This window comes from Oryzias melastigma, linkage group LG3, assembly GCF_002922805.2.
Source record: "Oryzias melastigma strain HK-1 linkage group LG3, ASM292280v2, whole genome shotgun sequence".
Classification (NCBI taxonomy): Eukaryota; Metazoa; Chordata; class Actinopteri; order Beloniformes; family Adrianichthyidae; genus Oryzias; species Oryzias melastigma.
The window spans coordinates 9,012,837-9,024,336 of record NC_050514.1 but is presented as its reverse complement, the minus strand read 5'-3'; the positions used below and the strand labels follow the sequence as shown (position 1 = coordinate 9,024,336).

The 11,500-nt window shown below is 40.3% G+C and overlaps 2 protein-coding genes across 6 annotated transcripts in view; one reads left to right on the top strand and one right to left on the bottom strand.

Moving 5' to 3' along the window:
- LOC112141915 (golgin subfamily B member 1) overlaps window positions 1-2,691 on the bottom strand; it is an 8,802-nt gene extending 6,111 nt beyond the window's left edge. Inside the window, exons 1-3 of one of the 4 annotated variants that reach the window (XM_036217296.1) lie at window positions 2,449-2,691; window positions 514-572; window positions 257-412 (exon numbers count right to left, since the gene is read on the bottom strand). In XM_036217296.1, the coding sequence (XP_036073189.1) occupies window positions 257-412; window positions 514-558 (201 nt within the window). In that variant the 5' untranslated portion in view covers window positions 559-572; window positions 2,449-2,691. Of the gene's footprint in view, window positions 1-256; window positions 413-513; window positions 573-910; window positions 1,043-1,772; window positions 1,941-2,141; window positions 2,350-2,448 lie in introns of those variants that run through there. The other 3 variants (XM_036217297.1, XM_036217302.1, XM_024265122.2) reach the window with 3 other exon arrangements.
- Window positions 2,692-11,124: 8,433 nt separating this feature from the next.
- Window positions 11,125-11,500, top strand: part of cfap73 (cilia and flagella associated protein 73) — a 13,917-nt gene continuing 13,541 nt past the window's right edge. The window contains exons 1-2 of one of the 2 annotated variants that reach the window (XM_024265120.2): window positions 11,125-11,320; window positions 11,383-11,500. In XM_024265120.2, the coding sequence (XP_024120888.1) occupies window positions 11,289-11,320; window positions 11,383-11,500 (150 nt within the window). In that variant the 5' untranslated portion in view covers window positions 11,125-11,288. Of the gene's footprint in view, window positions 11,321-11,382 lie in introns of those variants that run through there. The other variant, XM_024265121.1, reaches the window with a different exon arrangement.

Genomic DNA, 11,500 nt, shown 5'->3' with positions numbered 1-11,500 from the left:
AAAACTATTAATTTTGCCATTCCTGTTTTTATAATTAATGTAGAACTGCTAAATTCCACGAAGCACACATTTTTTTCCTAAAAAAAAAAGGCCACATATTATTATGTGATTAATCGCGAGTTAACTCTGGACAAAATGTGATTAATCGCGATAAAAAAATTTAACCGCCTGACAGCTCTAGTTACAATGTGACAGACTGTAATGGTATCCAGCGTGAAAGCCCCTCACATGAGAGTAACAGCGCAGTCCCCCCTACCTTTAGCTCCTCATCCTTGGACTGGAGAGCTGCGTCCTTTTCCCGTATCATCTCCTTCAGCTGAGTGACCAGCCGCTCCGTTTGAGCCAGCCTCTCCGCCACCTCCTCCATGGCAACCTCGCCCAGCCCAGCAGCATTGCGGGGAGAGCCTGGACCCTGAAAGCAACGAGCTTATGATTTACTAAGAGAGTTATTGGTAACGAGTCAAAAGAGGAGTTTCTAACTCCATCAAAAAGCATAATTAGAGATGTACTCACTCCAGAGCCAGGCTCTCCCTCCTCTCCAGAAAACCATTTCAGCATGGTTGTGGTCCTACCTGAAACCCAACCAGAGAACCATCAGACACATCAGAGCTGACTCATCAGTTTTCTGTAACTAAACTTTTCTGTTTTAAAACAAAATTGAAAGCAAAGTGAAACGTTTGATGTGGAGGGTAGGGCAGAGTGGTTTGAGGACCCACTCTAATGAAAACAGTTTTGATGTCTTTAATCTTTTTTGACGCATTTTCCGATGATGTAGACTATATATAATGCAAAGCAAGCTCAAGTTTGCATTTCTGGGTATTTTTTTGCTCAAACTGCTGTGAATCAGGAGCAAGCGCAAAAGGATTGTAGTTGTGACGTAGAAAATATGCTGGGCAGGCCTCTGACTCACTGCTCTGCTCCATTCTGATCATCCGCTTGCAGGCAACTAGATCCACTGGAGTCTTCGTTTTCCTCGTTTGAGTTGGAATCTGGATCAAAACTATTCGTCTGGATAGCTCTGATGTTGCTCACCGTTTTTGTTGGACCACCAATGTTAGATTGGGGGTGTGAGGGGCTGTAAGCTAGAGGAAGAGCATATTAGGTGAGAGATAGGAAATGGAGACGGCATTGCTCCATTACCTCACCCACAACTCAGAGGAGAATCTCTGATGAACTCCTGCTACTCTACAGAAACCGTCCAAGAAAACAACACCGTTTTTGTTTTGTTTTATAGACTAAAAACATCATAATCGAAATGAAAAGGCCACTGGAATAATTTTAAAATAGATCAAAAGATGCTCAGAGTTGGTATTCAAGTTTTGTGGGAAAAAATGTTTAGAACGAGTGATATGACAATTGAATGGTTGAATTTAATGGTGCTCAAAGAGCACGGATATTTCATATTTATAATTCAAGCAAAAACAAATGAGATTGTAGGTAAATGAGTAACTACCACTTAACAGAAAATGACATTAAAGAAATAACTTTTGATCTAAGTAAATACTGCATCCACGAAGTAATTAAAAACAGAACAACTCCAAGTTTGTGGCACGTTTCATGTAGTGTCACTACAGGGCTGGGAGATCTGCCACCCTGCTTTAAGTTGCAGGATCAGGTGATTCCAGGTTCCGAGTGAAGACACATAATCTACCTTATCAGTAGTAAGAAAATAAACTAAAAGGATAGACCACAAGTACAGCTATAACAACCAGATGGTTGGAGGTCTATCCAGAAAACCACAGAGCTAACTGGCAGCTTCAGTCTGGACCGACCTGAGGCCTTCTTGAATAACACTGGCAAGCTCCACGATCAGCTGCTTTCACGGGCCTGCTCAACCTCACACCTCACCCACGTGACGCAGGAGATCAAGCAGGTCGAACCGGTTCTTGCTACGGACAGTTTTATCGATGGCTTCACCAAATTCCAACCCCTATAACGAGACCACAACTGCCTCAGTGCAAAAACGGTTCTTCAAACTACACGACACTTCAGCCAGACTAGGAGCAGTGAAACAGCGTGATGACTCCCAGCTAACGCAGAGACCCCACAGAAAATAGCTTCAACACGCTGTGCGTGAACAACACCTTTGACAGAGCAGCATGAATCAAACTAGTCATAGAAGTAAACACGGAGCTACACACCAGCTACATATTAGCTTGGATCTCCACGTAGGACGTCAGCCCTCATCCTGCAGCGCCGCGTGTGAAACACACACACTGTCCGGCACCGAAACGAATACAACCTCTGGAGATAGAGGACGCATTCCACTGACAGTATTCTGACTTTAACACCAATTAAAGCTGAAGTGTTGACTGTCTTTGGCTATCAGTTGTGAACCCGAATGCTAAGTTTTAAGCTAGCACGGACCTGCTTCTGCCTCTGGTCCACCAAGTTTGCTGTGTCATGCAACATATACCCGGGCGAAAATGTCTGATTGGAGGACTTTACCTGTTCGTCAGATCACGAGGAATCCACCGGGACCCCCACGTTTTTTGGAAAATCCTGCAAAATTACATTTTAGTTCAGCTGACGAAGCAAATTAGACAGGCATGTCAACAGACGACTTGAGATAATGTGCGCCTGCGCACTCAAGTCACATTTGCCAGACCAGAACCATAGTTTGTATATAAGAACTGGACTGAGCAAACCCCCCTGTCGCTGCATTTTCTGTATGCGAAAGCAAAACGGTTGCACCGCTCTCCCGCATGCGCATACCAAACGTCACTTCCGCTAAAGCATTTTCCGGTCCTCGAACGGTAACAACAATAATAACCTCGTAGAATGTTAATATAGCACTTAAAATGTTTATCATAGTGAAAACATTCACCTATTGTTGAAAAAAACGAAAGGAAGAAGACACGTTCAGGATCAGGACCTTACGATCTTGCAGTGACTACAAACGGACTACAAATGTTTTCTTCTTCTGCAGTTTTACATGACGGCAGTTTACTCCTTAAGCTAAGAGGATACAGCGCCACTTCAAAACACTTTTTATCCTGTAATCCAAACACGTTATTAACGGTAACTCGGTGGCTTTTTTCGCACTGTAATCCAGTCAGGAGAAGCTTTCGGTTGTTGGGAAAAACAATAAATTCTTGTGATCAAGGAGTTTTACTGTTTGGAAATGACTCTGTGGTATAGTGGGTGAAGAGCAGACGTGACGTTTGACTGGTGTCAAGCCAGCACGCTCTCGCTAAACTGCTGTCAAGTGAGCCCTCTCTGGAATACGGCGTGCGACTTTAATACAATCATTACGGTAGCAGCAAGAAAGGCTTCATTTCAAAGAAAGAGTAAAGGGTACCTCCTTGTTTCCACAGAACCATTTCACTTCTCACTTATAGTATCCTTTCATGTACTCTTACCCTCAAAGTTTCACTCTAATCTGATGTGGTATTTTGAAGTACTGCCCTGTTAAAATTGGGTACTTAAGCGAAAAAATACTACAGTTTTAAAATACTCATAAAATGAAAACTCCTAGTTTCCACAGAATCATTTCACTTCTCACTTAGAGTATACCTTCTTGTTATGTCACCCACAAAGTTTCACTCAGATCTGATGTGGTATTTTGAAGTACTGCCCTGTTGAAATTGTGTACTTAAGCGAGAAAAAACTACAGTTTTAAAATACTCATAAAATGAAAACTCCTAGTTTCCACAGAATCATTTCACTTCTCACTTATAGTATACCTTCTTGTTATGTCACCCACAAAGTTTCACTCAGATCTGATGTGGTATTTTGAAGTACTGCCCTGTTGAAATTGTGTACTTAAGCGAGAAAAAACTACAGTTTTAAAATACTCATAAAATGAAAACTCCTAGTTTCCACAGAATCATTTCACTTCTCACTTATAGTATACCTTCTTGTTATGTCACCCACAAAGTTTCACTCAGATCTGATGTGGTATTTTGAAGTACTGCCCTGTTGAAATTGTGTACTTAAGCGAGAAAAAACTACAGTTTTAAAATACTCATAAAATGAAAACTCCTAGTTTCCACAGAATCATTTCACTTCTCACTTATAGTATACCTTCTTGTTATGTCACCCACAAAGTTTCACTCAGATCTGATGTGGTATTTTGAAGTACTGCCCTGTTGAAATTGTGTACTTAAGCGAGAAAAAACTACAGTTTTAAAATACTCATAAAATGAAAACTCCTAGTTTCCACAGAATCATTTCACTTCTCACTTATAGTATACCTTCTTGTTATGTCACCCACAAAGTTTCACTCAGATCTGATGTGGTATTTTGAAGTACTGCCCTGTTGAAATTGTGTACTTAAGCGAGAAAAAACTACAGTTTTAAAATACTCATAAAATGAAAACTCCTAGTTTCCACAGAATCATTTCACTTCTCACTTAGAGTATACCTTCTTGTTATGTCACCCACAAAGTTTCACTCAGATCTGATGTGGTATTTTGAAGTACTGCCCTGTTGAAATTGTGTACTTAAGTGATAAGTGATAATCCAGCTCCAGGGAAAACCATGGGATAGTATAATTCAAACCCCAATTGACATTTCCCAAATTTGGCATCATCAGAGATAGAATGAGACTCTTGTAAAAAACAAAAATGTGAGTGAAACTGTTTAACAAAAAGAAATAAAGCTTTCCATTTAACAGTGTTACGCAGCCCCCTGGCATTAAGAGAAACATAAGATAGAGAAGATAGTTTAATTACCAGAGTAAAGAACACACAAAAAAAATTCCACAAGTTTTGTTTTATAAAGTGTTAAACAATTATTGCAATGTTCACCATTAAACAGCTTCAGTGAACAAAAAGGGAGTTCTTTCCCTTAATAACATGTTATAAAAAATTGAACAGTGTCAAAATTGAACACTTTTTTTCCCCTTTCAGAAATACCTGAGTTTGGTAAAGAGGAGATATGGCTCAGTACTCCTCTTGTAATAAAAAGTTTCTGTCTATGGATGTATTTCTAATCCATTTACAAATCCACGACCACCCACAAAGTACGCCGCCTTTCCCTCCTCACATGCTTTCTCAGCCACAGCTTCTGCCGGTTCTCCGTGTCCTCCTTAGTGAGGTCCTCCTTGAAGCGTAATCCTTTGGACTGGAGAAACTTGCTCTTTTTGGCCGCTCTCCAAATCTCCTCCTTCAGGCGCCGGGAGATAAACCTGATGATAACTCCTCGCGGTCTGACATCCTCCTGGCGTTTCCTTGATGAGCAACATCGATGGGATCTGGAAGTTTCTCTTTCTCGGGTGGCAGGACTCCTTGAAAGATGTTAATCACCTTCTCCCTCACGTTTTCCCTCTCAGACTCCGGAAGGCCGTACAGCCGCAGGTTCCATCGATGACCATAACTATCCAACTCAGCAATCCGATTCATGCACTTCTGTGTTGACTTCACTCTTTTCTACTCGCTTTTTTAAAATGAAACCTTTTCATTTATTTGCTTGACTGCAGAGCGGACTGTTTCAACAATTTTTTTAAGTGCGTCACTTCTTGAGTTGATTAAGCTGGCAAGGATGTTCATAGAATCGTCAGACTTCTGGGACCAGGGCAGGGAAAGTTTCTTGGCAAGCGGAGGCTTACTTGGAGTAACTGGCAGTGAAGGGAAGTCCTCCTTCGACGCCACATGCAGATCCATGTCGTCAGAATAGTCATGTTCGTTAGCTAACAAGCTAGCTGAATTTTTCCCTCCTTCTTTGGATGGTTCACTTTGCTTTGAGGATCTAGGCATTTTGATTTGATGTGATATCAAAAGACTCTAAATCGTTATCTTGATGTTTATAAGGGAAAAAAAAAGTTTGCTGCACCAAAAAATGAACTTAATAAAGTCAGGCGTTGGGAGCTCGATAAAAGTTGACTGGTCACGCTGCCATCTTGCACGACCTCAGGAAAGGGGATCGGGTAGTAACAACGCTTAATGATAACAGTCCTGTTCCCTAGCCTCACCCCTCTCGAACATAAAAGATTAATGTCTTTCTAGACTCTATTTTACGTGACGTCACACATCGCTGGATGTGTGACCAGTTGCTTCCGGTTTGTTTTGTTTAGAACGGCAAAGCTGACAGTTGAATGCTGTTTAAAGCAATTTTACATAAATAATAAAGGTTAACCTAACCAGTTGTAACCGACATTTGTACAATATTTATTGTGTAACTGTCCTACCTGGTTGTATTCGTTTCCTCGTTTCGATCGTTCACAAATCAGAGTACAAATGTCAGTAGTCCTGCTAACAAACACAGCAGCTCAGCAGATTCCCCAAATTCCTATGGATGATATTAAACAAGTCTTGGATAATTTCTCTCTGACAACCTGGTTAAAGTTAGACAAAGGTTAAAAGTAATTAATTGAATTCTGTTTGTTTAATTATGAAGGTAATTATGATTTATTCATTTAATCTATGCTAATGCTAACGTTACCATTAGCTTTGGCTGAGACATGGAGCTGCAGAAGATCTTTTCTCACCAGTTAAAAGTTGCCTAAATTTACGTGCTCACATAATCCGAGTAAAAAGAGCAAAAGTCAGACAATTCCAGCCTGTCTGACATTAAAGTCAAATTTAAAATGGTTTCTTCAACGGGTGGGCTTGGCACAGCTGAGGCCGTTTTTTTAACTTGTCCTGTCCAACAGCTGAGCAAACAGATGTGGGCTGAGAGCTTCTTGTGTTGGACAGATTTTACTGTCACAACAGGGATTTATTGAGAATAAACATCTGTTGTATTTCATGCTAAACTTTATTTATAATGATCAGTTTGGATCCTTTTTGAGGGGGGGGGGAGAAAAAGAGGGAGGTTGGGGGTATAGAGAAACAAAGAAGATGAGAGCAGAGGGAAACAACATCGTAAAACATCCAGGTCTAAATAGCAAACTAGAATGGGCGGGGCCTGTCTACACACACACTCTGTAGTTACAAACACACCTGTTGGCCAAAATAGTCTCCATATTTAAACTAGTCAAAGTGTACACAATAGTACTGCAACTGCAGCTCACACAATTAATCGTACAAACCGACACAAAAAAGCCTTTCATTCTGTCAAGCATACTATTAGTGCAAAAGTGAGCTGACACCTGTGCTCAGGTGAGCGTTTATGATGTCCAAATTTGGATGATAATGGAATGTAGAAAGAGGGAGAGTGCCCGCCCATCCCCACGCCCTGACTCCCCGCCGGTGCAGCAGCAGCTCCCCGGACTTCCCAACACCCGCCTGAGGGACCATCCAACCTCCCAGAGGGACGACCAGAGGGAACTCTCACCTGAGTTTTGACCACCTCATCTGCCTTCACTCAGGACTCTGATCATCCTCAGCTGTTTTCCATCTGCTCATCACCACCACAGTATTTAGTCTGGTTTCTCACCACAGCTCACTGCAAAGTCTTGGTTGGCCTGCATCCATTTCTGAGCGTTTATTCCTGTTAGATCCTCTGTGTACTGACTCTTCCCTGCCTCCTCGACTCCCTGCCTCGTCCCTGCATTTTGACCCCAGCCTATTTTGACTACGTCTTGCTTTGTCCTGCCTGGTTTTGTTTACCTTTATTAAACCACATTTGCATATGGATCCACACGCCTCTGCCTCTTCGTCACAATAACTGTGAATGATCTCCCAGAAAATAAAGCTAAGAAAATTGTCACATTAATTGAAACTGTTGCCAAAAAATATGAAAGTGACCATTTCCATGTAATGTTATAAAATACATTCGCCCAGAGATTTTTTTTTTTTTTTTGGCTGCTCTTATTTAAAAAAAAACTAAAAATACGTGGCTTGAAAGCTGCTCTGAACATTTTCACTGAACCAAATCATTCCTGTTTTTACAATTATCCACTAAAATATCATATAAAACAACAAGTACAATTATCCTGGTAGGAGATTAAAATGTGTATGAACAATGCAGCAATGTGACACTTTGTTAAAAGTATTAAATGTGGACAACATTAATTTCTATCAGTTTTTGTTCTGATCGTACTTAAAATCTGTGCAAATATCATCAGCCAAAATAGAACCTGTTAGAATGAAATCTGCTCAAGTGAAAGGTCGATATTTTCAATAAAACATAAAATATTGAAGTATTATTCAAATTTGTATTTAGATTTGTGAATGATCTAAGTGAGGAACTGAAAATACAGTTCATTAGGACTTTCATAAAATAAATATTGTAATTTTTTTTGTTGAAATTGATAAGGTTACCTTTAATTATTTATTTAAAATTGTGTCAAACAGCGTTCAGCTGTCAGCTTTGCCATTCTAAATGCAATGTGTGATGTCATGTGAAAAGGGTCTTTATAGGATGAACTCATTGACATGTGTTATTTGATTTCTACAGTCAATGGATGGACCTTTAAAATATATATATATATATATATATATATATATTTATAGGTTTGAAATGACCCAAAATGTCAGCTAATTCTCAGAACTACAACAGTTAGCTTAACGAATATAGCTATTGTGTGAAGTAATTTTATTTGATTTCTCACAGCAAACATACATTTGTGAAACTTTTTATCTTCAAAAATAAATCAATTTAATAATAATTTGTTTACATTTTTAAAATAAGTTACTTACTGTATTTTAACTACGTTATTTATGACTTATCTTCCTTTGTTTTGTAGAATAACTGCTAATGGAGCACCGAAAAGGGGGGTAAAGGTGGCCAATACTGGGGGTCCATACTAAGAGGGGGGCCCTTAGATACTCTAAAAATTATTGTCATGGGACCCAAAATCCTGACACCCCTGATTATTAATTCTCATTTGTTGTACAAAGAGCATCATTTAAAAAAAATCTTTATTCAAAACATAGAAACATTCAGTAAGGAATACATCAGTTTTTCATCACAGAGTGCTACATGAAATAGTGTGTCTGATTTAGGCAAATAAATTTTCCCCCTTTTGGGGGGGGGGGGGGGGTACATTTTGTTTTATGGATATAAATGTAACGAAGAGGCTGAGGCGTTGAGATCCATATGCAACAGTATTTAATAGCAGAAGAACTCCAGCAAAGAAGTTTTTATTGATTTGTCGGGTAAAATCACTGATGGGTTTTAAATGATATGCTACATCTTAAACTTGTTTATTCACAGTGAGCCAAACTTTTTCCCTAAATCTGCAATCAGTAAATGATCTCTGATCTGTCCTTGACATGAAGTCAGAAAAAGCTACATCTGGAGGGAGCTTTTATTTCAGTTTTTTTTTTTTTTTTTTTAACAAAGACAGATTTAGCCAACAGTTGCAGCAAAAGCATTAACTTGCAGTAACCATCATAACTTGTAATGGCTTTTTTAATGTTTTTCTTTTGTCATATTATTTATCAAGTAAATAGGCTTCAAAGAAAAAAAATGTGGGGAAATATATCGGTTTTGCATTTGAAAAACAAAGCAAGTAAGGCTCACAGACACAACTGCACCCCGGTACATCTAAGCAACGCCATTGTGAAGTTTGCAGACGACACCAGTAGTGGGACTTATATCTGGGGGAGAGGAGGCTGCCTACAGAGACGAGGTCAAGCAACTGTCCACATGGTGCTCAGCCAACAACCTCCACCTCAAGACATCGAAAACCAAAGAACTCATAATTGACTACAAAAAACAGAAAACAAACATCCTGTCATGTTTGTGAGGTGAGGCAGACCCAGATGCTGTAACCCGGAAGGATAACTGAAGGGTGAGGTAGTGAAGAATTTGTTTTATTGTCCTTGGGAGTCTGGGCACTGAAGCTGGAGTGGAACGGCAGCAGGAAGAGGCAGACGAGGATCAGAGTGAGTCCAGATGGTGGAGCGAAGATCCAGGGGGTGAGTAGGGTGATGGTGGCGTGGTTTTGCAGCAGGGTGGATGGTGGAGTTTCTTGGCAGAGGAGAAGGAGATTGGACCCAGAGCAGCACGGGGTATGAAAATCCGGGTAAGGTAAGGAACTGGCGAATGCTGGAGCAGGCCGCTCCTAAACAGCTGACTGTGGCTGATGAGATGAGTGCTGGCAGCTGCGTCCAATCAGGATGTGCAGAGGAGAGCAGGAGCACCATGACACATCCCCCCACTACTCATTAACAGGGACGTCGTGGAGAGGGTGGCTGACTTCCACTTCCTGGGTGTTCACATCAAGGACAATTTATCCTGGAGGGTGAATACCGCTGAGCTGCTGAAAAAGGCCCAGCAGAGACTGTGCTTCCTGAAACTGCTGGTGTGGTTTTATCATGCAACTATAGAAAGAATTCTAACATTCTGTTTATCCATCTGGTACCCCAGCTGCACGGTAGCTCAGAGGAAAACACTCCAGAAGGTCATCTCCGCCACCCAAAAGACCGTCGGCTGCCCTCTCCCCTCACTGAAGGAACTGCATCACTCCCGATGCCACAAGAGAGCCCAGAACATCATAAAAGACACCACACACCCTGGTCATCCCCTGTTTGAACTGCTGCCATCGGGCAGACGCAACAGGCAATCCAACGCAACGACAAACAGATTCAAAAGCAGTTTTTATCCAACTGCAATCACCATTCTCAATGCTGCTATGAAATCAAATATACTTTAATGACAGATAATTTCATTATATATTATTATATAAGATTATATAAGATTAGGATTATATAAATTTGCTTATTCCTTTTCAAGGAATAAGTCAAACTCTACTGACTATAGTTATTAATCACAAAACTTAATGAAGCAAATGTGACTTAAGTGTGCTTTGTTTCATGTTTGTTTGTTTTCTATTTTCTAATCAATGCATGTTATTATTTCTGTAATGAGTTTAAATAATTGTGTTTTGTCCTGTATTTTTACTAATCTATGCTGGAAAATCAATCAATCAATCAATCAATCAATCAATGTGTGTGGATGAATGTCAGTTTGTTTGTTTGATTGTAGGTATGAAAATGTTTTTATGACTTTGATTTATTACTCATTTCACTTTTGCTTTTTATTACTGTGTTTATTTTGTGTCATTTACATATGTCATGTGTACATATTTTATCTTATTTATTTATTTATTTTTATTTTATTCTTAAACTCTTTAATTATAATTGTATTCTTTTAGAAGCAGTATGAATGAAGCCCTGACCAGTCCAGTGAGCACTTTTAAATTTTGTTGTACATGTGACAATGACTAATAAATCCATTCTTTTCTGAAAGGATCTTAGCTGGCTGACATAAACAAGAGCGCCCCCCCCCTCTCTGTCTGTGTCTTTAAACGTGAGGAACGAGTTGTCATGGGAACGTCCAGCGCCGGAACAAACAGGTTGCTCCGAAGTGTCCACCTAAATAAATAAAGCGGAATCTGAGTTAAACCAAAGGAATAACTCGCGTGGATTAACTTTTAAACCTACAAACAGACGACCATGACTTCGAGGCGAGGCCCCCAGGAGCCACGGTGAGTCCTCTCTCCTCCTCGGGGATGAAGCGAGGCGCGTGTGACCATGTTTCTGCCGACAGGGGCGCGTGCGTCCCGGTGGAGGACTCGGAGGAGGACCGGACCTGCATGACGGAGTACGTGGAACTTTTAAAACTACGAAGAGAAGCCACAGACCAGCAAAAGGTTTACGACGGGAAA